Source organism: Sander vitreus, chromosome 22, assembly GCF_031162955.1.
Source record: "Sander vitreus isolate 19-12246 chromosome 22, sanVit1, whole genome shotgun sequence".
In the NCBI taxonomy this organism is placed as follows: Eukaryota; Metazoa; Chordata; class Actinopteri; order Perciformes; family Percidae; genus Sander; species Sander vitreus.
This window is the reverse complement of record NC_135876.1, coordinates 24346047-24373881: the sequence shown is the minus strand read 5'-3', so window position 1 is coordinate 24373881 and position 27835 is coordinate 24346047. Positions and strand designations below refer to the sequence as shown.

General features: G+C 39.1%; 2 protein-coding genes across 6 annotated transcripts in view; one reads left to right on the top strand and one right to left on the bottom strand.

Annotated features, from left to right (window-relative positions):
• The window catches only part of rmc1 (regulator of MON1-CCZ1), a 23155-nt gene extending 12038 nt beyond the window's left edge, over window positions 1-11117 (top strand). For both annotated transcript variants that reach the window (XM_078280489.1, XM_078280488.1), the window contains 9 exons: window positions 999-1127; window positions 2601-2707; window positions 2810-2929; window positions 4560-4637; window positions 5520-5624; window positions 7027-7095; window positions 7182-7269; window positions 9308-9445; window positions 9980-11117. In XM_078280489.1, coding sequence (XP_078136615.1) covers window positions 999-1127; window positions 2601-2707; window positions 2810-2929; window positions 4560-4637; window positions 5520-5624; window positions 7027-7095; window positions 7182-7269; window positions 9308-9445; window positions 9980-10059 — 914 coding nt within the window. In that variant the 3' untranslated portion in view covers window positions 10060-11117. The remainder of the gene's footprint in view (window positions 1-998; window positions 1128-2600; window positions 2708-2809; window positions 2930-4559; window positions 4638-5519; window positions 5625-7026; window positions 7096-7181; window positions 7270-9307; window positions 9446-9979) is intronic.
• A 2207-nt stretch (window positions 11118-13324) lies between these two features.
• On the bottom strand, window positions 13325-26270 carry LOC144537120 (protein NLRC3-like). Of its 4 annotated transcripts, XM_078280562.1 has the most exons (12): window positions 26170-26269; window positions 25728-25874; window positions 23978-24124; window positions 22985-23131; window positions 22298-22389; window positions 20170-21997; window positions 19413-19589; window positions 17930-18103; window positions 16615-16788; window positions 15616-15789; window positions 15004-15177; window positions 13325-13965 (listed from the first exon to the last, which is right to left on the bottom strand). In XM_078280562.1, the coding sequence occupies exons 2-12, from the start codon at window positions 25853-25855 to the stop codon at window positions 13956-13958; spliced, it is 3225 nt and encodes a 1074-aa protein (XP_078136688.1). In that variant the 5' UTR covers window positions 25856-25874; window positions 26170-26269; the 3' UTR covers window positions 13325-13955. The 4 variants fall into 4 exon arrangements, with proteins under 4 accessions (XP_078136688.1, XP_078136689.1, XP_078136691.1 ...); XM_078280563.1 differs by lacking the exons at window positions 13325-13965; window positions 15004-15177 and adding an exon at window positions 16034-16077 and having other exon boundaries at window positions 15707-15789; window positions 26170-26270; XM_078280565.1 differs by lacking the exons at window positions 13325-13965; window positions 15004-15177; window positions 15616-15789 and adding exons at window positions 16034-16077; window positions 16199-16265 and having other exon boundaries at window positions 26170-26270.
• Window positions 26271-27835: the final 1565 nt, after the last annotated feature.

Below are 27835 nucleotides of genomic sequence, written 5' to 3'. Positions count from 1 at the left end.
TTTTAAAAGTGACGTTTTTTATTTAATCCGTGCTGTGCAGTGGATCCAATTAATGCCGATGTAAAAAGTGGTTCATGTAGATTGCGAAAAGTAACTGATAAATATATGAAGAAACTTGTGAAAAAGGGTTAAATGAGAACAGAATTTGGTGTGGTGAAAGCCCTGACCCACCCGTCAGGCTAAAGCAGTCAACCTCGGAGAAACGCTGCACGCTCAACGTCATTTTCAGTTGGTTCTCATGATAAGGAAATGATGTACAAATGGTATCTTGTTGTTTGAATAAACCAATGTATGACAAAGCAGCAGAGTAGCAGAAGTGTAAAAGATGGGAAGATTTCCAGCTGGTGTCCAAAAACAGATGTGTTTTCCGAAACTCCCGGACGGCTCAGTAGACAAGACTAAAGCCATATGCACGTTGTGTAAAGCTGAATTATAATATCACCGAAGCACGTTAAGCTGGAGCTACCACCTACGAGCTAAGCATAGTAGTACAGTTACCGTGACTCAGGTTGATGCTAGCGGGCTCAGGCAAAGCACTATTTTGGAGAGTGCTACTTGCCGACCTGTGGATGAAACCAAATCCCAAAAAATGACTCTTGAGAAATGGGTGGCAACTAACTGCAGACCTGTCAGCATCGTAGAGGACTCGGGTCTTAAAGACGTACTACGGTTGGCATGTTCTGAATTGTGCAATAATGACAGATTCACACATTTTTCTTTTGTTTACAGTAAATAAATAATAAACAAATACAAATCTTAAAGTCAAGTTCATAAAGTCACTTTCTTTGCATTCATTTGATTCCCAATCAAGATCCTCTGGTAAGAATGGCTTTCCATTGTTAATATGGACTTAAAAACTGTTCTGAAATGCTAAATAATAGCATTTTAATCATGTGATAAAACATGTGATTAATCGCGATTAACTATAGAAATTCAGCGATTAATTAATCGTTTGACAGCCCTATTTATAACTTAAAATGTGTCTCTCTCTGTGTCAGGTTACCTGTGGTACTTGCAGGTGAAGTTGCCTCCGGCTGTCATTCTGCTGCAGGACAAGGGCAAACTGATGGACTTCCTGTTACGACGGAGAGACTGCAAGATGGTCATCCTGTCTGTCTGCTCACAGAGTACGTCTGTCTGTCTTTTGGGGCTGAAACTAACGATTATTTTCATTGTGGATTTAATCTGTGGATTAGTTTCTGGATTAATGGATTAGTTGTTTGGTCTCAAATGTCTTGTTTTGTTCACAACTCAAAGATATTCAGTTTACTGTCAGAGAGGAGAGAAGAAACTAGAACATGTTCACATTTAACACGCTGACATCTGAAACAGCTCTAGGCGCTGCAGATGTTGTCCTGTGTGTCTGATTTTGAAAATGTCTTAATTTTAGCAAACTGCTCACAGAACATGTCAGTCTGCACATTTGTGATGTTATTTAGATTGCAGCTTTACAAAGACAACGCAAAATACAGAAAATAAGCATCTCTCAACACATATTCTCATGCAACACAAAACATGCTCTCATATACATTAGACAGGTCCCTATATAGTAATACTCTCATATACATTAGACAGGTACCTATATAGTAATGCTCTCATATACATTAGACAGGTCCCTATATAGTAATGCTCTCATATACATTAGACAGGTCCCTATATAGTAATGCTCTCATATACATTAGACAGGTACCTATATAGTAATACTCTCATATACATTAGACAGGTACCTATATAGTAATGCTCTCATATACATTAGACAGGTACCTATATAGTAATACTCTCATATACATTAGACAGGTACCTATATAGTAATACTCTCATATACATTAGACAGGTACCTATATAGTAATACTCTCATATACATTAGACAGGTACCTATATAGTAATACTCTCATATACATTAGACAGGTACCTATATAGTAATACTCTCATATACATTAGACAGGTACCTATATAGTAATACTCTCATATACATTAGACAGGTACCTATATAGTAATACTCTCATATACATTAGACAGGTACCTATATAGTAATACTCTCATATACATTAGACAGGTACCTATATAGTAATACTTTCATATACATTAGACAGGTACCTATATAGTAATACTCTCATATACATTAGACAGGTACCTGTATAGTAATACTCTCATATACATTAGACAGGTCCCTATATAGTAATACTCTCATATACATTAGACAGGTACCTATATAGTAATGCTCTCATATACATTAGACAGGTACCTATATAGTAATGCTCTCATATACATTAGACAGGTACCTATATAGTAATACTCTCATATACATTAGACAGGTACCTATATAGTAAGAACATTAACTCCTCCTTTCAGTGGCAGTTTTTAATTGAACAACCTGTCGGCTGCATTCTCCCCAATAAGTGTAGCACAGCCCTTGCACAATGAGATATTGCACAACTAACATATTGCCCAACCCCAACAGCCTATGTATTGCACAAATGAGGAGTTACCAGAGTCAATTTTAAGCAGTAATAACAAAGATGAAACAAACCCTGGTGCTCCTACACTAAACTGTGTAATATGTTGCAATTAAACTAAAATGTTCTGTTTTTTTTCCTCAGTTCTGGAGGGCGGGGAGAAGGGAAGTCTTCCTGTTGTGGCGACTGTCTTTGACAAACTGAACCAGGTGTATAAAGAATACCTGGAGGCAGAGCAGACCTACACTGCGGTGAGTTTATTAAACGCTTCTGAACAAGACCCTCCGTACGACTCACATCCACGTCTACACAGACGTTATGTATGTTTTATTGAAGGTGTTTTGTGTTTGTAGGCGATGGAGTCCGGTCCGAGTCGAGGCAGCGCAGCACAGAAACGTCCAGTCAGAACGCAGGCAGTCATCGACCAATCAGACATGTACACACACGTCCTGTCATCCTTCACAGAGAGGAAGGTACATATTCAAACACACTCACTCACACACACACACACACACACACACACACACACACACACACACACACACACACACACACACACACACACACAGAAACTCAGAAACTCGACATATGAAGCTAAATGACTGGAAGAAAATTGTTTTGTTTGTTAAAGTGCTCATATTATGCTCATCTTCAGGTTCATAATTGTATTTAGAGGTTGTACCAGAATAGGTTTACATGGTTTAATTTTCAAAAAACACCATATTTTTGTTGTACTGTACATTGCTGCAGCTCCTCTTTTCACCCTGTGTGTTGAGCTGTTTTAGCTAGTGAGGCATGCATATATATATGGATGGATGGATGGATCTGGATGGATGGATCTGGATGGATGGATGGATGGATCTAGATGGATGGATGGATGGATGGATGGATGGATCTAGATGGATGGATGGATGGATCTAGATGGATGGATCTAGATGGATCTAGATGGATGGATGGATGGATGGATGGATGGATCTAGATGGATCGATCTAGATGGATCTAGATGGATGGATGGATCTAGATGGATGGATGGATGGATCTAGATGGATGGATGGATGGATCTAGATGGATGGATGGATGGATCTAGATGGATGGATGGATGGATCTAGATGGATGGATAGATGGATGGATGGATCTATATAGATATATGTTTCAGTGACCTAAAACGCAGTTTGTGTGGACGAAAGGCTAAAAAGCAGAGAGAAAGATACGTTTTAAGAAATACCCGTGTAGTAGGAGGAAGACTATGACGTGTTACTTATTTTAAATATTAATACAGCCGATCACAAACTAAAGATCTTTACAAAAACAACTTAAAGACACTCAAGTGGGTGCATGTTGTATCTATCTGTAAGTTTCCGTTGCTGATGACATAGTTCAGTATAATCACAATCATTTTAGACAAATTTGAATGAAACACTTGAAGCACAAAATATCCAAAAATGATGTATTCAGGTTGAATCCTTTATTAGTGTTTCTTTGAGGGTTTGATTCAGATTCAAAAAAATGTAACTTCTTGAATGATATATTTTACAAAAAGAGTTTTCAGGAAACACAAGCTTTGAACCCTTGTGTTGTCCTCTTTTGTCCTTGTTTTCAAAGATTTTTATATCGGAAATCTGGTTTTTTTTCAACTAAAATGCCCCAAAATAACTTGGATGCGTGCATGTACGTTGTATGCAACCCATACAACGTTCCTCGCAGGTAAAATGAATGATTACCTCCGTTGAATTTTGGTTGTTTCAGTTTTAAATGGTTTTAACAGCATCCAGACTAAATGTTGACATAAACCGGTCTGTGATTCACTCAACATCCTCTGATCTTAACTACTGTATTAGTCAAAATAATTCATAATATCTGCTTTTTTTATAAACTCCAAAATTTGGTATAATGTCTTTTTAATTATGTTTAGGGACAAAAACATCGGAAAAAGTGTAAAAAAAAAAAAGAAGCTTATTTTCAGTTTTGTCCCCGGAAAGAAAACAGGTTCATGGTCGACAGGAAGACAAGGGTTAAAAACATTAACATTACATTTTGTGTGTGTGTGTGTGTGTGTGTGTGTGTGTGTGTGTGTGTGTGTGTGTGTGTGTGTGTGTTCTGCAGGGCGTCTCCCATAAGTTCGTCATCGCCGTGCTGATGGAGTATATCCGCTCTCTGAACCAGTTCCAGATCACCGTGCAGGTAAAACCGAGCAGTGTGACACCTCACCGTTCACACCGAAGATCTTTTCTTTTTGATTTTAAAGCAGGATTCTGATGAAATATTATTTAAGTATAGAAAAATCAATGTTTGAAGACAAGGCAACAATTCAACAAGGTGTGGCAGGACATATATGAAGCCTTGTAAACTTAATGGCTAAGAAATAAGGACTAGGTATGGTGACTGAGAGCTGAAAAAATGTGTGTGTGTGTGTGTAGTTGGTTGGGTTTGTCTGTCAAACTGTGTGGGGAGGGGGCGCCTGGGTAGCTCACCTGGTAGAGCGTGCGTCCCGTATACAGAGGCTCGGTCCTGTGTACAGATCGCGGCTAGTTAGCTTCACTTTCAGCATAATTGTATATTTACGGTTTGAATTTCGTCACGCCACTTATATAACATCTACCCCAAGGTCTTATAAAGCTAACTATGGTGTCCGATTTCAATTTAATGCATTTTTGTGAACATTAGGGATTCAATTCCAGCCTGCAACCCTTTGCTGCATGTCATACCCTCTCTCTCTCCCCTTTCAAGTCTAAACAGCTTATACTTGTCAAATAAAGGCCTAAAAATACCAAAAATAATCTTTAAAAAACAAAACTGTATGTAAAAGTATGAGCATGCTTGAGTGTGGTTTAAGATCATGTGGAGTGGAGGAATACTGTTACTAGTAGGAGTTGTACTCTGGTTGGAATATGAAATGACACAGTATGCTGGTATATGTATTACTTCTTGATGGAAATAATAAAAATAATTATAAAAAAATAAAGCAGGATTCTCTTTACATCAATCTGTTACAGTTTTACATGAAATGTAGATGAAAAAACACGACAGACTTTACATTCTAACTGTAGCGTTTGTGTGTTTCAGCATTACCTGTATGAGCTGGTGATAAAGACGTTGGTGCAGCACAATCTCTTCTACATGCTGCACCAGTTCCTGCAGTATCACGTCCTCAGTGACTCCAAACCACTGGTGAGTTCAAACATAAACCCTTGGTCTCCAGACAGAGCCCAATTTCTTTTTGAATTCTGTTTATTACATTTTTTTTAAGGACAAATGTACAAACAAACAGTAGTGCTCCATCATATTATAGTCCAGATTAGTCCAGTCCCAAACGTTCCAGTGGCCTTTTCCACGCAGAAAAACACCAGCCAATTCTTTTTCCCCTTTTAGTCAACTTCTTTTTATACATATTTTTATATATATATATATATATATATATATATATATATATATCTCCACCCAAAACGAACAGCAGACACTGCATTGTCTTCAAACTAATTTCAACTACATTGGCCATTATCAGCAACCATTCATCCAATGGTCCAGAGGCCCATTCTGTTTACTAATCTGATAATATTTTAAAAGGCTAACTGAGAAAACATTGGAGAACCTTTTTGCAATTATGTAAGCACATAATGTAATCTGAAAACTGCTGCCCTAGTTAAAAAAACAATGCAACTGATCTCAGCTGGTATTCAGTCTGAAATACCACTTGATGGCCAAGCACACAGCTGATGGCCAAGCACACAGCTGATGGCCAAGCACACAGCTGATGGCCAAGCACACAGCTGATGGCCAAGCACACAGCTGATGGCCAAGCACACAGCTGATGGCCAAGCACACAGCTGATGGCCAAGCACACAGCTGATGGCCAAGCACACAGCTGATGGCCAAGCACACAGCTGATGGCCAAGCACACAGCTGATGGCCAAGCACACAGCTGATGGCCAAGCACACAGCTGATGGCCAAGCACACAGCTGATGGCCAAGCACACAGCTGATGCCAATTCTCACGCTGCCCCCTCGTCAAAGCCAGGCGACAAAAGCACAAAGCAAGCCGATCCACTTTTTCCATGTTGATAAGAGCATTAAAATGAGAAAACATAATGGGACAAAAAGAAATCTAGGGACATTTAGAATAGATAAAAATGTGTGATTAATTGCGAGTTAACTATGACATTAATGCGATTAATCGCGATTAAATATTTTAATCGTTTGACAGCACTACTATATATATTTATGTATATATAAAATAACTAGTACTGTACAAAAAATGAATAGCTAAGTACATACAGATTAAACCAAACACAGTGAAGTCAGAGTTTCTGCAGGAAGGAATGAAATGGTCTCCAAAGTCTCCAGAATCTGTCGGAATTATGATTGAGGTCATAAGGGAGAAGAGACTATATCTGTGACAACCACATACCGACCGTTGGGACTTGCGGGGCAGAACCCCTCAGTGAAATAATTGTTTTTAGCTAGAAATAAGACTTATCAACAGCTATTTGGTGTCCGTGCCAAAAATATTTTCCAAAGTATGGTTTAACAGATAAAATGATGAGGATAATGTAAACCGTTTCTTTTTGTTCAGGCTTGTTTGCTTCTGTCTCTGGAGAGTACGTACCCTCCTGCACACCAGCTGTCACTGGACATGTTGAAGGTATCAAACACACACACACTGGCTTGAAATGATGGCAGACGTCTTAAAAGTGTCATTATTTTTAATTTATTTTGTGTTTTTTTTAGCGTCTGTCCACGGCCAACGATGAGATCGTCGAGGTTCTGCTGTCAAAGCAGCAGGTTCTGGGCGCGCTCAGATTCATCCGCAGTGTCGGTATGTCCATGTTTCATTTATCCACCAGGATACAATCTCTCAAAGCAGACGTCTCTTAAGGCCGTTACACACCAACCAGACGGCCGACCGTCGGCAGAAAAGGCAGTTGGACTGATCAGTCTCCCCGAGTTGGTCAAAAAAGTTCCTCAGAACACCGAAGAGACGAGACGTAATACGTCTCCATAACAGCAGGCGGTGCTAATCTGTATTGTCGCCCAAAAAACGAAAACCGGCAGCTGATTGGACGAACGTGTCACGTGGGTCTGGCTGCTGCTTCCGGATTTGGGATTTTTCAACCGGCCATTAATGGCGACTCATTCAGGATACAATCTCACATTGTCCTAAAATAGTTCACCGAAACGTGTTTCTGAAAACATTTTAAGAGAGAAATAGGCCGTGCAGTTGCTGAATCTGTTTTCATTTCAGATCAACAAAGGTCAGTTTGAAAGATTTTCGTCAGATTTTGAGAGACTCTAGTCACGCTCATCCCGCTCCCCGTTTCCAGGTGAGTCCCGACTGCCCTGTCTCTGACTGAGCATGTCAGGTCGGCCCAAATGAAGACCGACAGCTCCTCCAACGGACGACGGCACGGACACACCGACCAGACTCGAGTCACTGACCTCACCAGACTGTCCTACGGCCGATTATCGGCCATTAGCTGCATCGGTTCATTTGAACTGAATTGTTATTCTTACTGTAAATTATAATACATACATAAACTATGACTTTTTTTCAACATACTATATAGGGCTGCACGATATGACCTCAAATCAAAATCACAATTAATTACACATTTTACCTCGATAACGATAACTGAACGATTTATTTTTTTGTGATTCGTTTTTTTTTTCTTCTTTTTTTTCCTAATTTTTCAAAATAGGCTCAAATATTGAAGGTGAAATATTTTTTTCTTGATTCAAAAGTGCTTATTTTTGTGATTTTTAAAATAATTGAAGGAAACGGACACAAAGCGAGAACTATTATGGCTATTTATTGAAATGAAAATGTCTTGTGAGAAAAGTCACATTTTAGTTATTATCGTCGTGGGATAAATACGTCGCTAACAGCTTCAGAATTTCAATGTCGATACATTTCCGATTAATCGTTCAGCTACTATACTATTAGGGTCGGGCATCGTTTGGATTTTAACGATTCCGGTTCTTCCTTCCGATTCCGGTTCTTCCTTCTGATTCCGGTTCTTCATTCCGATTCCGGTTCTCATCGATTCTTGATTCCGATTCTTTGAGGGGTGGAGCTGAAACGGGTCACATGCTTATTTCACAAATAAGAGGAACGTTTTATTTTGAGTCAATGGAGGGTTGCAGTTTTGCAGCTTTTTCAACGTAAAATAAAGCCCCACTAGAGCGCCGCTTACTGAGCTCCAAGGCTGCAACACAACAAGCGCCTGGTCGCTACGGAAACCAACACTTGCGCATATTAAATTGGGAAGTGATGATCGGATATCAAACCAAATCCTCTAAACCAGTGTTTCTCAAATGGGGGTACTTTGGAGTACTGCAGGGGGTACGTGTATCCCCTAGGGGTACTTTGGAGTACTGCAGGGGGTACGTGTATCCCCTAGGGGTACTTTGGAGTACTGCAGGGGGTACGTGTATCCCCCTAGGGGTACTTTGGAGTACTGCAGGGGGTACTTGTATCCCCTAGGGGTACTTTGGAGTACTGCAGGGGGTACGTGACATTTTTGCAAAAATGCTAATTTAAAAAATCATGCATAATTCCTAAAATAATTATACTATAATAATCAATGAATTAAGTGATGGATTCTAAACATTTGAAATGTTTTTGTTTTTAAAAGGTTGTTGTTTAGTGAATCTGTCACTGCCGGCACTGTATTGTACCTCTTTATAAAGACTCCTACCAAAAATGTTTTGCACTGGTCAGGGGGTACTTGGCTTAAACAAGCCATTCAAATGTTCTCGATGCCCAACCCTATATACTATGACTTCTGACTTCTTTTTCGACACACTATCTCTGCTGTTTTCATAATTGACTAACCCTAAAGTTTCATTGGGCACAGGTGGCCATGACAACGTGTCATCCAGGAAGTTTTTGGACGCAGCGCGGCAGACCGGAGACCAGATGTTGTTCTACACCGTGTTCAGGTCATTCCAGCAGAGAAACCAGCGGCTGAGAGGGAGTCCCAGCTTCAACCCCGGTGAGAGAAAACACACGGGAGCATTTAAGCAGCTGACACCCTTGTGTTGTCCTCTTGTTCTCAAAGCTCCTGTATCAGAAATATGGGTTTCTTTTTTAACCAAATTACCCAAAACGTTAAGTACAATTGTAAGTACTTGATCACTACTTTCATTGAATTTTGGGTATTCAATTTAATAGCATTTGAAAACATGTAAATGGATTTAAAACCTGACTAAACTTTGAGATACACGTCTGTGATTATCCATCAACATAGGTTCCTCTAATATTAGTCAAAATCATTCATCATTTCAAAGTTAGGTATAATTTCCTATAAATGAAATGTATTGACCATGTATTCCAAAAATAAGTGTTAAACTAGTGGTAATAAGTTGGTGTTAGTGAAAAATAGCATAGAAAACATCGAAAAAAGTGACAAAAACGTCAGAAAATGTGTTAAAAATATATAAAAAAGTGTTAATTTTGACCCAGAAGGACAACAAGTGCATGGTCAACGGGAAGACAACACACTGACTGTCTTCTCCCTCTTCTTCAGGAGAGCACTGTGAGGAGCACGTGGTTCACTTCAAGCAGCTGTTTGGGGATCAGGCTCTGATGAAACCCTCCACTGTGTGAACCTCTACGACCAAAACTCAGACTGTAAACTTACCTGGTCGGACTGCGTCTCCACCAGTTTAGACACACAGGAAGTTCAAGACAAGACCTGATGGGGTGACAAATCAACGTGGAGAACAGATCATCATGGGTTACATGCACACTCGTATATCATTTCTATTATCCTGTTCATGTTTGCACAAATAAACATGATATCCTGGTTATATAGTGTGGCCTGGACCTGATCCAGGTCTCTGAGGCATGCAGTGGGTCATTAGTAAGAAAAACATACAATAAATAAATAAGTCTAATTGACTTTTATTTATGGAGAACACAAGATTTCCAAAGCTTATTTTGAGTTGAGAAATCTGATTATGAAGTATCAGTATTATTATAAAGACATAAGTGTAACTATAGAAAATACATTTATTAGCTGCTGTTTTGGGGTTAAAATCTCAAGTTATTTATCATAAAAAAGCCTGGGAAAACAAATGAAACATTCCCAAGAAGTAGTAATAATTTACAATCCCAGAATATTAAGATTATCTACGCAGTATTTAAAATGTATGTATATGTCAGGTCACTTTCCCCCCACGGCCCTACTACTCGGGAGAAATGTAACTGACCTGCTGCATGTCCTGCTGGTTTCTTGTGTACACTGAGCCCGAGATGTACCTGTACAGGTGATCAGAAACCTGTAAGATTATAGAATCATGTAAAAAGGAAAGTCATGGAGAAAACGGGAGGAAACTTGGACAAATATTATTGTTAATATGATATTGTTATGATTGATTGAAATGTTTGCATACTCACTGTAAGCAGATCAGGTGATGATTCACTGTGATGTCAACTATGGTGGGCGGGACCAGAGGCTGAATGTTGGGATGTCTGTATGAATATTTATTTAGTATGATGTTGTGATTGTGTAACTAACAGTCACCACTTTATAGAGCTTTTTAAAATCAACGGCACTGAACTGTATGAAGTAAAAATGTAAATATGTTTTAATGCGCTGTTAAATGCTACTAAAAGTATAAATATATGAATAATTGATTAAACTGCATGTGTTTGCAAAAGTGTCTGTGGTGTCTGTAGCATATCGAAAAGTCAAAGAAGTCATATATGTCGACAAAAGTAAAAAAAAAAAGTCATAGTATTGTATGTCGAAAAAAGTCATAGTATAGTATGTCGAAAAAAAGTCTTACGGTGGAAATACCTTTATTTAGCCTATGTGAATAAGAAAAACACAGATGACAATTCAAAATATATCAAAAATATAATGGTAAGTATGTTGTTGCGTATCATAGTCTTAAGTCATAGTATAGTATGTCGAAAAAAAGTAAAAAAAAAGTCATAGTATAATATGTTGGAAAAAAGTTTAAAAAAACTCATACTGTGTCGAAAGAAGTCATAGTATAGAATGCCGAAAAAAGTTAAAAAAAATTATACGTAGTATTTTGAAAAAGTCATAGTATAGTAGGCCTATGTCAAAAAGTCATAAAATGGTGTGACTATAGATATTGTATACTACATGTTTCCTTTTTTATTCAAACAACATGATAGTATTTATAATGTGTATTATTTGCTAGTGTCTGGGCCCCTATACACAACCTTAAATAGCTTACCAAGGTGAGCCCATTTCACAAATCTGCATGTCTTATGACTGTACTTGTCTTTTAACTTTTGTGAATAAATTAAACTGAACTGTCCAAAAAAGTCATAACATCGTCATATAGTATTATAATTAAAAAGTTACAGTGGATATTAACGCTACTCGTGTCCCTGCTATTTTTGCCTATGGACTTTAGTTAGAGTGTCTGCTGCAGTTTGTTTATATTACACAACTTTTAAAGAGACTATTGAGATTATTGTGTGAAGTGCTAGCATCAACCTGTTTCCAAACATTTCATTAACAACATGGCTCTGTGTGTGAGAACTGTAATCTAGCCTACTCACGGTTGGAGGGCAACATCCAGAATAAAATCCGGGAAAAGGTCTGATGTGCGTGAAGCTAATGTGAACCTCGCTTGGAACTGTCATCCCCTTGCAGTTGTACCTGTTGATGCTCCGGTCCACTCAGACGCTGCTGTGGTCCCGGTTTTACCGGACTTGGATGCAACACCGTTTAATACTGCGGAGTCCCCTACATCACCAGCGGACGTTATCTCTTTTTAAAAGAGATGGAATTCACCCACAAACAAACTGGGCGGAACCTCCGCATTCTTCTCCGGTTTCTCCTCAGGCCAATAGGCTCGTTCGAGATGAACTGCGCCTTGCCTGTCAAATCACAATCCACTCTAGATGTGGCGCAGCCATGGCAGCTTCATGTCACGCCCATAGTTGCCCTAAAATAGTCAGTGGAACGCCCCAAATTAACATTCATTCATACCGACATCATGCGCCCAACAGTGACCGCCCTCTTTCCCCAATTCATTTATCTCTATTCAAGTTTAATTAAATGTTTATATAAAGAGTTTTAAGCCTGGAACCAAGCCTACTAGATGCAAAATGAATCATGACCACAAAACAAAACAGAACTAAAAGTCCTACCTATGTCATTAAAAAGTCATAAATAAAAAAATGTGTAGGCTATGTAAAATATCTATAAATATCTATATAGATAAATATCTAATCAGCCAATCACGTGGCAGCGACGCAATGCGTTGTAGACAGTCAGGACAATCTGCTGGTGATGATCTACTGTGATTATCACAACATCTCTCAGGCTGACAGAGATCAGAAGAAAGAGAAAATACCCGGTGAGTGGCAGTTCTCTGGGTCAAAATGCCTTGTTGATGGCAGAGATGAGAGGAGAATAGTGCTGCTGTTAATATAAGATTAAATAAAGTTGTGTGGGCTGTCTTGGTTCACGCTGGTTGAGATTACGGAGCCTCTGTGTTTTTATTTAATTTATTACCTTTGGCTGTAGTAGTTTACACATTATTAGCTCAGAGGGCTAACTTGGCTTGTTTACTTTATAACCTTTGAGACTGTTTTTATCCGTGCTGCGTGTTTGCGGGTCGGACAACCGGCCAGTTTGATGGCATGGGAGAAATAGACCTGACATTAAAACTAAACTAAAACTTATAAAGTCTTATTAAAGAGCCCCTAGTATGCATGTTTCCCCATCTTTTAGTGTTGCTGCTGCATTCTGAATGAGCAGAACAGTGGAGATAACCGCTGCTTCAACATGGATTTCTGAGGGGGAAAAGCACCAAAGGTTGACTTCACGTGTCTGTGTTCAGACATGTGATGTGAAAACTAGCAGAGTCACATCAAACTCTAATAAACTAAAAACATTATTTATTTTACAGCAAAAATGTAAACAGTCAGGATTATTTTCCTGTGTGAACTTGTAATTGTTTAGTATACAAGTTAATCAGTTCACATGAAACAATATATACAAAATAAAACATTAAGGTGCCGTTTGTTACAATCAAATACTGTATGTGTATACATGTTATAATATGAGAAATGGTTGGTATTGGTGGAAATAATAACTTTATACGTGCAATATCAACTTCCATTGCTATCTAGAAATATGTGATACTTTACTGCAATACAGCATCATTCCAAATGGTGTAGCTGCAACAGAAAGCAAAGCAGAAATATCCATCTAAATGTGTTAATCTACAGCCGTTGTAATCTACAGAACTAATCTGCAGAGGCACTTTGAGTTCAGAATATCTGAATGAATAAAGAGGAAATGAAACCCAGGTCCAGGTGGAGGAGGTGGTTGAGTGTGGAGCAGAAGGAGTGGAGGAGTTTCAGTGTGTCTGCAGAGACTTTGTAGAAGGACAGAGCAGCAGAGCAGTCCAGATACACTGATGATACCCTGTCAGATCCAGAGGAACACACAGGGATGATGGTGGACTCCATATGGTGTCTCAACACATCACACTTTTAAATCACTGAGATCACTTCCATCTGTTGAGAGAAGACAACAGAAGTGATAAATTAGTGTTAACAGAGACTCCGTTCATCAGCTGTCTGTCAGTGATGCAGCACATCCAGTATAAAGACCAGCAGGGACTTCAGTCCTGTTCAGACCACAAGTGGAGCGGCTGTGTAGTGTAGCCTGCTTCCTTTCAGCTCTCATGTTAACGTGTTGAAGTGAAGCTCACAGACCTACAGAGACTTTGGGCATCAAGTCTGTTGGCTCTGCAGATTTCACTTAAGTACACAGTGGAAATGCACTGCTGAGAGTCCTGAACACGTAATTTCTGCAGAAACAGAGAGACGTTCACTGCTCACTTTAATAATAATTATACTGCTGTTGGGTTCAAAGCTGTAAAAAACATCTGAATATTTATTGTACTTTTAAATATTCCATGAAAAATAAGTAAATATAGAGTATGTTAGGAAAATATTTGGACAAAACAAATGGCAGGAGGACAGATGTATATATTATATTAAAGGCCTGACATTACAAAGACTGAACAGTAAAACCCTCGCTGTGTTTACTGGACTTCAGCAGAGCTTCTGGTCTATATAAAGACCACATGGTTACTAAATATAACACTGTTTCTATTAAATTAGAGCCAATGATTTGCAGGCTTCAGTCAGACTGATGTCGGAGCTGTGACAAAGATGAACTGATCAGTTGTTTAGTATTGAAATGAGAGCTAACACTTTGAGATCAGATTTGATGGTTGGACAGTTTGATGTCTCTGTATGTTGTGATGCTGTCCACTGTAATCCAGCTTTATTTCCTGCAGACATGAACACAACGACAACAGTCGTCTTCACATCAATTCAAACATGATCACAACAAGCTTCTGGCTCATCTGATTGACTGTTCTCTCTCTCTCTGTCCAATCCTGAAGCCTGTCACCATTCTTCTCTCCCAGCTTCACTGAGAAGGTTGGAGGTTTACAGGAAATACTGGATCTTTGCTGTGATACTAACTGTGTTTAGTTCAATACTGCTGAAACCAGAATGGACTGACTCCAACCCTCTACTTACTCCAGAGTCTCCAGTCTATAGTGTGGACTCTCCTTTAGATCAGACAGCTGCTTCACTTCTGAATCCTTCAAGTTGTTGTCGCCCAGGTCCAGCTCCCTCAGATGGGAGGGGTTGGACTTGAGAGCTGAGGCCAGAGAAGCACAGCTGATCTCTGACAAACTGCACTCCCACAATCTGAATAAAGAAGAAATTATGTGGATAAAAATGTAATCTCAGATTTTAGACAAAAAAGGTCCTTCCTCCCAATGTATACAACTAATATATGATGATTGAAGAAGTTGCTCTGCAGACTAACTCCATTTTTTAATTGACTAAAGATCTTAATATTGCAACATCCGGTCTCCCTGAAATTACCTTGAGTCGGAATAACTGCTACTAGAAAAACCCACCACAATAAACATTACTTCAACAACTAACAGTGGACATTGTCTACAGTTTCTGTAACAACCACAAGTATTTTGTGACTGGAGACTAAATTTAGTACAAGAAACATGGAAATATGAACAAAAGGAAATTTACAACTTTAAGGATGTAAGTTAGTTTTGTACAACAATTGGATTCAATTGTTAATTAACATAAGATCTATAATAGTAACAGAGTCAGTACACTGACCTCAGACACTCCAGTCTACAGGATGGACCCTCCAGAAAACCACACAGTTGCTTCACTCCTGAATCCTGCAGCTTGTTGGAGCCCAGCTCCAGCTCTCTCAGATGGGAGGGGTTGGAGTTCAGAGCTGAGGCCAGATAAGCACAGCTGATATCTGACAAACCGCAGGCCCTCAATCTGAATAAAGAATACATGATGTAACTTTAGAAGACAATGTTCCTGTATGAAATCATTCAATGTTTAATAATCTGTTCAGAGCTGAAGAAGGTTTAGATTGTATAAGTTTTAAAATGGAAACTCAAAACACCTGAACTGGAACAGGATGCAGGTTAAAAACTGTAAAATACAAAAAGTGAAAAAGAGCCTTCAATAATATTAATGACAGCGTGCTGCTACTTCAATAAAGACGTAGTGACTTTACCTCTAAACCTCTGCCAGCTCCACCAGTGGCCATCTATACAAACTCTTGTTGTGCAGCCAAACACAAATAAAAACCAACAGATATTGATTTAAGATTCAACTCTAAATCCCAAAGTTTACAAAAATAACAAATATGTTAGGAGAAATGTGAAGAAAAGACATTTACCATATTTATTTTAGGAATAGTAGAGTCATAAAATCTTCATTCTTCAGTAAGTACCATCAGCATATAGCTTCATAAAAATGTTGGAAAAAGATAATAATACTGAATATATTTGATATTTTCCGATAGTTAAAATAAAGATTATTTATATATTCAGAGTATTTTGGTTTTTTTTAAATTATCAATCACAAGTATTTAGGAAGTTCATAGAAAATTATCCAGTGTAGGATTTTTCTTGTTATATTAAGGTTTTATATGTGTAGCTCAGTATTGCTCCACCACAGTCAATGGACTTAACCACTGAAGAAGAAAACTTAAGCATTAAGATACTGTTAATAATGTTAAAATGCAGTTTAGTGTCACCACAACTTTCACATCATATTAATCTTAGCACAGAAGTAAAATAAATGGTGTCTGACCTCAGAGCTTTCAGTCTACAGTCTGGATTCTCCAGAAGATGAGACAACAGCTCCACTCCTGAATCCTTCAGCGTGTTGTTACTCAGCTCCAGCTCTCTCAGATGGGAAGGGTTGAACTTCAGAGCTGAGACCAGAGAAGCACAGCCAATCTCTGACACACTGCAGTTCCACAATCTGAAAAAAGAATAAATAAACCAGAAAATTCATACGCCTCTTCATGTCAACACAGATGATGAAGTCTGTGATTAGAGGATCACTATTTACCCTTTAAACTGTGTGTTCTGAAGGATCAAAATTAATGCTCAGACACAACAGAACACATTGAAATTCACAGAAACCAAATAAATATTTCTACTTCAGCAGGCAAACATTATCAATTTGAAACCAATATTAGTTCAGGCGATCTTCTGTAAACAGATGTGACCATTACCCAACAATTATAAACATTCATTTACTTTAAAGGAGCAATATGTAATATATTTACTGTATTAAATCACAAAATGAGCACAATATGTCACCAGATATTAAGAAAATATGCTAAGTTGAAATACTTTCTCCTCTGCAGCAATGCTAAAGCCAGTATTTTCTCCTTCTAAAATTTCCATTGTGAGGTGGAGGGTCTGCTTTTATTTTGGCCTGTGTGTTGTTGTCATAGAAATAAAATGGATAGAAGGATCATTGAACCGTTTGCCGCTGTAATTCGATGAGTACACAACAAAATGGTGAATGTCGTCATGGTGACAACATGCCAATTTAACTTTGGCAAAACAACAGTGTAGCCTGAATTGTTGAATTGGGACACAACTTACATTCTCTACTGGTCGCCCGCAATGTATGGTATGATACGTTCTTGTGGCTTATGTTACCAACACCAGCTTCAAGATTATGACCACAACAGTAAGATGATTCCCACTTTGTTACAAACTGACATGCAACCATAATGTGTGATGAATGTAGTAGTGTATAGACAAGCTGCTTTTAGTAAATTATTTTGTAGATCACGCAACAACAAATATTTGTATTCATATACACATAAACGTAGATGAAGTTATATTCTAAATGGAAGAAAAGCAAATGTTTATTTCATTTTTACATATCACAGGGACTGCAAAGTATTATCGAAAAAGAGCGTCTCTTTCCAGTATTTGAATTTGGACTGCAGTAAATTTAGACGAGAAACATGAAAATATGAACAAAAGGAAATTTACAACTTTATGGATCTAATTCTAAATGATTGTACATTAATTAGGTTCAATGGTTAATAACAGTAAAATAACATAGAACTATAATAGTAACAGAGAGTCAATGAACTGACCTCAGAGTCTCCAGTCTACAGGGTGGACTCTCCAGAAAATGACACAGCTGCTTTACTCCTGAATCATGCAGCTTGTTTCCTGACAGCTCCAGCTCTCTCAGATGGGAGGGGTTGGACTTCAGCGCTGAGAGTAGACATTCAAAGCTGATATTGGACAGCCAGCACTGAGTCAATCTGAAAAAAGAATAATGTAACTTTAGAATACAATAATTATGATAATCTTTATTTATAGAGTTCTTCACAAAGTAGCAAAATAATACAGACAAGTCATAAAATCATCCGGTTACAAAAGAAACAAAAACAAATGTGTAAGGTAAAGTAAACAATGACTATGTTTACTAATGTGTTCAGAGCTAAAGAGGGTTTAGAATGTACGTAGAACTTTAGAAAACAGAAACTCCAAACACCTGAATCCAACAGGATGACATAAAGCAACAGCAACATACACATGATGAAGTATCACCTGTTGGTGATGACAGATCAGACACCATTAAAGACACTTCAACCACATGCATTTGGAAAAATGCTTTCTTTCTCTCTCTGTGGTTCTGTATGTGAGTTTGAAGATCCAATATCTAATATATTTACTGTATTTAATAATAAAAAATGACCACAATATGTCATCAGATATTAAGGAAACATGCTAAGATGAAATACTATCTTCTCTGACAACAATACTAAAATGTCCTTTTTTTTGTCGTTGGCCTGTGTGTTGTTGTCAACTGCCCATTTTGACACCATGGTTGCCAGACATAACAGCATCTAGCAACTCCGCTGTGCTGTGGAGTAACGTCTGGCAGTGCGAGACTAGCATCTAGCTAACTTTGAAATTGTGGGTGACATATATAGAAGTTTACTCCTCGACGCAGCGGCCACGGGTTCGACTGCATTTCATTCCCCCTTTCGCTCCCCATTCATGTCTTCATCTGTCCTGTGGAAATAAAGGCTTAAAAATGCCCCAAAAAATTATCTAAAAAAACACACACACAAAAACATTGAAATTGTGGGACGTTGGGTTTAGCGTTCGCAACCTGGCAACAACCCCCGTACACTTCGACGCTGGGGAGGAGGGACCAGGGGGGAGGGCTCTCTCCAGTATTTTGAATTTGGACTACAGTAACCATTTTAATGCTAGCTGTCAGTATTACATATTGGACCTTTAAAGTGTCTATAAGAGTGAGACTTCAGTTATTATAAATCTACAATTTCCTGTAAAATGTGGTGTTTTAAAGGTTATACATAAAATACATTATTCCTAAAAAGGCATTGGACTTTTTGAAGTTTTTTAAAATTACTTATTTAATAAATATGTGTCTCTCTCATGTGTCTCAGTTTAAGCTCAGATGTAGAGTTATGAAGAGTTGTTGTGATATGTGGTCAGACAAACCCAGAAAACAAGTGAATTGAAGGGAATTAAAAACTTCTGTTATGAATTTAAATTTGCTAGATATACACTTTTCAAGAGCAAAGTATATGAACTGACCTCAGAATCTCCAGTTTACAGTGTGGACTCTTCAATCCAGCCTGTAGCCGCTTCACTCCTGAATCTTTCATGTACCTGTTAAAACTCAGGTCTAGCTCTCTCAGATGGGAGGGGTTGGACTTCAGAGCTGAGGCCACAACTTCACAGTGATTCTCAGAGAGTACACAGTCAGAAAGTCTGTGATAAAATAGATATTATGTTAATATAACATTTAAAATCTGGTCAGGTGTTACTGTCACATCATAATTCAGGTAAGTTTTCATTGGCCGCCTGACTGGGGCGGGCGGTGGCTTATGTGCGTCACAGAGCTCCCAAAGCACAAGTGAAACAGAGGGCAAGGGTCAGTCTGACTACATGTGACGGTGGAAACAGGCTGCATGAGAATCAGCGTTTCCCCTTATCAAGTTGTTGTTGTCCACGTTCAGAAACTGCTGACGAAACTATGATAGAAATAACTGAATAAAAGCTATTCTAAAAAAGCTTAAACTTTACGTTAGTTCCAGCAGATAAGAAATATATCTTTGTCAGTATATAAATAAGACACAATATAGAAACATAATGCAGACACTGGTTGCACTGTGAAAAAGACTGTTGTGATTAAATTATTATAGAAGATACTTATGTTCACTAACTTGATAGCTACAAACACAAATATAATGTTCCCCTTATTTTACAGTATTTGAGACAACACAGACATTTGCACAAAAATTGCACATAGGACCAAAATTTAATCATAATTAATCATATCTGGACTTACAGAGCCTTTCTGCAGTTCCTCACAGCTGGAATCAGTCTCAGTCGTCCCTCCGCTGATGTGCTGTACTTCTTCAGGTCCAACTCATCCAGAACCTCCGACATCTGCAGCATGTAGGCCAGAGCTGAGCAGTGGATATCAGAGAGTTTCTTCTTTGATCTGTTCTCTGACTTCAGGAACTCTTGGATCTCCTGATGGACTGAGAGGTCATTCATCTCCGTCAGACAGTGGAAGATGTTGATGCTTCTGTCAGGAGAGCTATAATAACTGCTCATTTCCTTCAGGTTGTTGATGGCTCTCTGGATTATTTCTGGACTGTTGTCTGTCTGACCCAGCAGGCCTCCTAAGAGTCTCTGGTTGGACTCCAGAGAGAGGCCATGAAGGAAGCGGACAAACAGGTCCAGGTGGCCATTCTTACTTTCAAGGGATGTCTCCATGGCTCTCTTCAGGAAGACATCCAAAGATGAGTCAATGTCATGAACATGTTCCTCCTCAGTCAGGTATAGATACTGAAATGAGTCACTGTTCTGGTCTTTCTCCAGTAAGTCCTTCAGTACCTCTGTGCTCCTGTTGGTGTAACAGTGGTAGAAATAGACTGCAGCCAGAAACTCCTGAACGCTCAGATGAACGAAGCAGTAGACCGTTTTCTGGAAGATCACACTCTCCCTTTTTAAGATCTCTGTACAAACTCCTGAGAACACCGAGGCCTCTGTGACATCCAGACCACAGCGCTCCAGATCTTCTTGGTAGAACATGAGGTTTCCTTTCTCCAGCTGTTCAAATGCCAGCCTCCCCAGCTTCAGCAGAACTTCACTGTCAGCCTCCATCAGCTCCTGTGGACTCGACTCATGTCCCTCATAATACTTCTGTTTCTTCCTCTTTGTCTGAACCAGCAGGAAGTGTGCGTACATGTCAGTCAGGGTCTTGGGCAGCTCTCCTATCTGGTCTGTAGTCAACATCTGGACCAGAACTGTAGCAGTGATCCAGCAGAAGACTGGGATCAGACACATGATGTCGAGGCTCCTGGATGTCTTGATGTGGGAGATGATTCTACTGGACAGGTCTGCATCACTGACTCTCTTCCTGAAGTACTCCTCCTTCTGGGTGTCAGTGAAGCCTCGTACTTCTGTTACCCTGTCAACACACGCAGGAGGGATCTGATTGGCTGCCGCAGGTCTGGAAGTTATCCAGATGAGAGCCGAGGGAAGCAGCTGCCTCTCGATGAGGTTTGTCAACAGCACATTGACCGATGACTTCTGTGTGACATCAGAAACAACCTCATTGTTGTTGAAATCCAGTGAAAGTCTGCTTTCATCCAGGCCGTCAAAGATGAAGAGAACTTTAGAGCCAGCGAGCTGCTCTGCTGTGAGCTTCTGTAACGCTGGATGGAAAACAAGGAGCAGTTCGAGAAGACTGTACTGCTCATCTTTGATCAAGTTCAGCTCCCTGAACGAAAGAGGGATCACCAGACTGATATCTTGGTTTTCAAAACCCTCGGCCCAGTCCAGAGAGAACTTCTGCACTAGGAAGGTTTTTCCAACGCCAGCGACACCGAGCGTCAGGACGACTCTGATGTTTTTTTGTTGGTCAAGTAAGACTTTAAAGATGTCGCTGCACTTGATTGTAGTTTTATGTACGGTCTCCATCTTGGAAGCTGTCTCAAGCTGCCATTCCTCATGTTGGGTATTAACCTCTTCACTCCATCCATCTCTGATGTAGAGTGCAATGTAGATCCTGTTGAGGGGAGTTTCACCTCTTGTATCAGTTCCTTCAGTCACACATTCACATGTCGTCTTCAGACTGTTCTTATATTCACACTGACCACCATTCACTAGGAAAAGAAAAAAAGTCAGAAAAAAAAAAGAAAAATAATCTTTTGCTATGTTTATGCCTCACTCAAATCGGAGACATCTGAAAACACTCTTGTTTCCTAAATTTTTATGATGGAATTTGTGCTCATTCAAAGATAGTGTATTGAAGAGAAGTGATACAGAGCAAATATGTTCACTGGAGCAGAAAAAAACATGCAGCTAAATTTCTGATGGACTTAAAATGTAATGACATTTGTGATGATAACAACAAGTCGTGGTTTTAGACATGAAGACATCAGCAGACAGATGTACAGACTTACTTTGTACAGTGCAGGTCTGACCGGCTGACTGCAGCCCAGCTCTGGTTCTGGACAGCTCCTCCTCCTCAGAGACATCACTCAACTTCCTCTCTCTGTGAAGACATTTCTTTATCACTAAAATTACTGTAGATTGTTTTTATTTCAACTCTCCTGCTTTCATGAACACAAATAGGCTAAATGCTTTTCTGTCAGACATATAGTGATCTGCCTGTCGTTTGTTTATTAATACAAACTTTCTGTTATATGTCACTTTGTACCATCAAATATCAAATGAAGGCATGAATATAATCAGAAAAGGATTTATTGCCAAGTAAGTAGCACTTATGATGACTTTATCTTGATTGGTATTTTAAATATTCTAAAAAACAGAAGTGGCCAAAATCTACATTTGACTATTTTCTACCCTGGACCTCTTCGTCGAGGCATAAACCTCCATGTATATGTGCGCCTACTCTACCCACTGATCCAACCCGGACACTATTTTCTGCCCTTTTTTTATTATCTGCAGATAGCTTTTACATCAGTACTGCCCATGGATGTTCGTTCTTGACCTTCAGGAACAATATATGATGGAGATAATTTATAGAACTGCACTACACAACCACAAAACCAACCATGAAACATGGCATTATCACAGGAAAGTGAAAATGAGTCATATGATAAATGAGTTAGTAGCAGTTCTCTTACTTTGTGTCTGAGGGTCCAGGTTCATTACTGAAGAACGGAGGTTCGTCTTTGGAAAAGTCACTCTTCATAGACAGACAGCCAGATACTAGAGCCTGTGCTCCGTCCTCCTCTTCCTCCACATAACTCATCTTCTTATCTGAAGTCAGTCTGAGAGAAAAAAACAGGAACGCTGACTGTGAGCTCACAACATTTAAAAGACATTTAGTGATCTGCCTGTCGTTTGTTTATTAATACAAACTCAATGCTTTCTGCGTCTCCTTCACAATAAAAGTCCTCCATTAAAGAGAGCTGATTATGTCCTTTACTGTTTCACAGTCACTTTGAGCAGCTAAACGTGAGAGAGTTAGGTTTGAACTGAGGTTAGAAGTGGTCTGAATATTGTGGAACACCAGCATGTAACAGTGATGTGTCAAGTTTAAGTCCAGACTGTTTCCTTTTCTGTAAGTCTTTCTGTTATATGTCACTTTGTACTATCAACTATCAAATGAAGGCATGAATATAATCAGAATCAGAAAAGGATTTATTGCCAAGTAAGTAGCACTTATGATGAATTTATTTGGGTTGGTATTTTAAATATTGAAGTGGCCAAAATCTACATTTGACTATTTTTTTGGCTTTTCCACCTTTAATGGACAGGACAGCTAGGTGAGAAAGGTGAGAGAGAGAGAGGGGGAAGACATGCAGGAAATCGTCACAGGTCGGACTCGAACCCTGGACCTCTGCGTCGAGGCATAAACCTCCATGTATATGTGCGCCTGCCAACCCGGACACTAGTTTCTGCCCTTTTTTTATTATCTGCAGATAGCTTTTACATCAGTACTGCCCATGGATGTTTGTTCTTGACCTTCAGGAACAATATATGATGGAGAGAATTTATAGAACTGTACTACACAACCACAAAACCAACCGAAAAAGCTAAAAAAAAAACATGGCATTATCAGAGGAAAGTGAAAATGAGTCATATGATAAATGAGTTAGTAGCAGTTCTCTTACTTTTTGTCTGAGGGTCCAGGTTCATTACTGAAGAACGGAGGTTCGTCTTTGGAAAAGTCACTCTTCATAGACAGACAGCCAGATACTAGAGACTGTGCTCCGTCCTCCTCTTCCTCCACATAACTCATCTTCTTATCTGAAGTCAGTCTGAGAGAAAAAAAACAGGAACGCTGACTGTGACCTCACAACATTTAAAAGGAAACAAGAGTCACATATATGACAGAGATAATATTCTGCATTAAGAGTCATCGCTGTTCAGATATTTCCAGTCTTTTTTCTCCTACCCGCCCTTTTCCTCATGTTTTCTCTCCATGTTGTGGACTGCAACATGTTCCGGATATTTCCTCACATTCTTACTTTATTTACATAATATATCCCAGCGTGCAATGAAAGTTACACCTAATAATGCAGAAACCTAGAAATAAATATAAAATTATTATATATTTACAGTTTGAACACCATTTTCTGAAGAATATGCATAAAAATGTGAGTTTAACAACATACATTGCACCAGATTGCTTTTGAGCAAAACAGGTTCACTAATATTTAATGATAACAAAATGTTGGAAATGCAATAATTGGCAGTGAAAACAATTAGCATTTAAGCATAAAACTGCTATTGGACAGGCAACGTGACATCATGACTTCGCGTAAACATACACGCCCACTTTCTTAAGCCAAGTGGCGTGTTATCTGTGCGCATTTTGAGCTATCCGTGTATATGTCTACACTGTATACAGCATAAACATACACGCCACTTGGCGTGTTATATCACGAGAAAGCAACAGTTGAGTTTAGGAAACGTGACACGCGGGACACGATGCCCGGTCTCCTGGGTGAAAGTCCTGTTTGACCCATCTACCGCCCCGACCAACCTCCCTATGCGGATTTTCGCCCTTTCATACAACTCGCTACGGCGTAAATTCACACGCAATCGCAAGGTAATGTAAGTCAATGGAGGCCAAACGGCGTTGATAAACACGCTAAAAAGCGAGTATGCGTTTTGATAACACACCAAAATGGCATACGAATTGCCGTGTCATACATACGCCACTTCATGAGCTCAGTCTGGGAGAGGTAAAGGTAATATCAGTATGAACGCTTGTTAAAACTCAGACAGACGCCGATGAGTATTTAGGCCGGTTAATCAGTTCTCCCTGGTACAACGACCCTTGACTGTGTTTGGTCCACCGGCTGTTCTGGACTCTGACAGGATGTCCAGATTATCAGTCCGACTCGGCTACTGTCAACTATCAAATAAAGGCAGACATATACTTTCCATCCATCCATCTTCATCCGCTTATCCGGGGTCGGGTCGCGGGGGTAGCAGCTCCAGCAGGGACATATACTTTAAATAAACTAAAACATCAGTACTGCCCAAAACCAAAACAAACATTTCTGAAGAATAGAGGACAGTCTTTGGACCAGTGACTCTTCACAGACAGACATCGTCTTTTATTCATAGTGCTTGAATCCTTGATACATTTTCTTTTTAAACCATTTAGGAAGCTCTAAATACAAAAACAACAGCTACTGACAATAATTAGGTTTAAACGTTTGTATCTGTCCTCTTAGATTAGATTACAGTTTTTCTAGGTAACTGACAGCTGTCACAGATACAAAGAGGAAAATGGCACAAATTTATTTTATATATATATAAAAAAACAATCAACAAAAAAACTAAAATGGATTTGGCAAAGGAAACGGAAAATGAGTCATATGATAAATGAGTTAGTAGCAGTTCTCTTACTTTGTGTCTGAGGGTCCAGGTTCATTACTGAAGAACGGAGGTTCGTCTTTGGAAAAGTCACTCTTCATAGACAGACAGCCAGATACTAGAGACTGTGCTCCGTCCTCCTCTTCCTCCACATAACTCATCTTCTTATCTGAAGTCAGTCTGAGAGAAAAAAACAGGAACGCTGACTGTGACCTCACAACATTTAAAAAGGAAATGTTTGTATACAGTTATACCCAACAACACTGAGAAAAAAGGAAGTCACGACACACTCACTCACTCACACACACACTCACTCACACACTCACACACACACACACACTCACACACTCACACACACACACACACACACACACACACTTTAGTTCATTCTAACATTTCTTTCCTCTACAGTCCACAGGGAGAAAACTGACACGGACTTAAAAGTAAAATAATAAATTGTTGGATTAACACTCACCCTGCCTCAGCCTTCAGTTTTTCTCCTCCTGCTCTGTTCTGTCGACTCAAAATGGAGTCTGAACTGAATCAACTCTTTCAGGGTCTCCTTGCTCCCTCCTACCAAAATCTGCTCCTCCCTTCCCTCTCCATTTATGGGATATCAGGCGTAGTGATCTGTGTGTGTGTGTGTGTGTGTGTGTGTGTGTGTGTGTGTCTGTAATGTTTTCTTTTACTGAGTTATAGGACAACTAATTATTCTGTCTGCTGCACGATAAAAAGATGTTAAGCCTGTTTCCTGAGTTGCAACTTTTTCATAATCCAAACATAAATGGTAGCCAATAACAATTTCCAGGAAACTGGATTTTGAAATACAGTTACATGTTAACTATACGTCTTCAGAAACTTGTTTAACATTTATTTATTTTTGCAACAGACTGAATATTTGTTCATCCAGATGTTCAGAAGAGTCTTTGTGGACTCTGGAAATACCTTCAGAAGAGCTGTAAGTGTTACTGAAGGACTTTCTGAGTATCGTCAGAAGATTGGCTGCAAAGACTCATGGGAGATGTAGTTGTTGAATACTAAACTGACAAAATAACTGCTGTGTCATATTTACTACAGTGTGTTCAGGTTGTGCGGTCAGTGTAGTATAAGATATCGGTTTATCTGAGAATGTGGAGAAAAAAAAACACAAACATGGTTAAAGTTTAAAAAATGCTTATAAAAAAAAAGTTTAGAACAGAGGCTAATAACATTAGCTTAAAAAACCGTTGAGACTGTAACCGTTAACGTTATTAAGTGGCCATATTATGCTAATTTTCAGGTTCATAATTGTATTTAGAGGTTGTACCAGAATAGGTTTACATGGTTTAATTTTCAAAACACACCATATTGTTGTTGTTCTGCTCATTGCTGCAGCTCCTCTTTTCACCCTGTGTTCAGGTCTCTGTTTTAGCTACAGAGTGAGACCTCTCACTGCTGGAACATCTTTGTTGGCAGTCGCACATGCTCAGTAGCTAGGTAAGGACTACATGCTCAGTAGCTAGGTAAGGACTACATCAGCTAGCTAGCGGTTTCTCCAACTTCAATAGAACAAGGCAGGATTAGCTGGAAGACTTCTTCTAAACGAGGGAACACTTCCACCTTTGTGTGGAATACCTGCAGAACAGGGACATGGAAGTAGTTCTTTTGGAGATTATGGTGAACTAGTGTGTGTTGTAGCAGTGTTTTGCCATTGAGAACGAGCTAGCATGCTACGGTTAGCCACCTCGTCTCGGCTAGTGACGTAGAAAGCCGTGCAGATTTTGAACAGCTCACCCAGAGACTGAAGGCAGGACACATTCAGAAACCGTATCTCACTCAGAACAGCATGGATGGTTTTTTCAACGTTTGTATGCGTGTGGAAGCACCAGAGACACAAAATAACTCCCCAAATCCCAGAAAAAAGTGATTTTTTTATACGTTAATAAACTTGTACCGTTAACGTTAGTCCACATTACGTTATTCGTTCAGGTAAATTAAACTTAAATAAGACAGAAAAGTAACAAGAGGAGAAAGAAGGAAGATAAACACGACGTCAAAGTGACCGTTAACACTGTCGTTAGCTAGCTAGCTAGCTTTACGTACATTTCTTTGCTAACGTTAGAAAAAGTTAAAAATGTACTTACACATAGATTAAATGAATA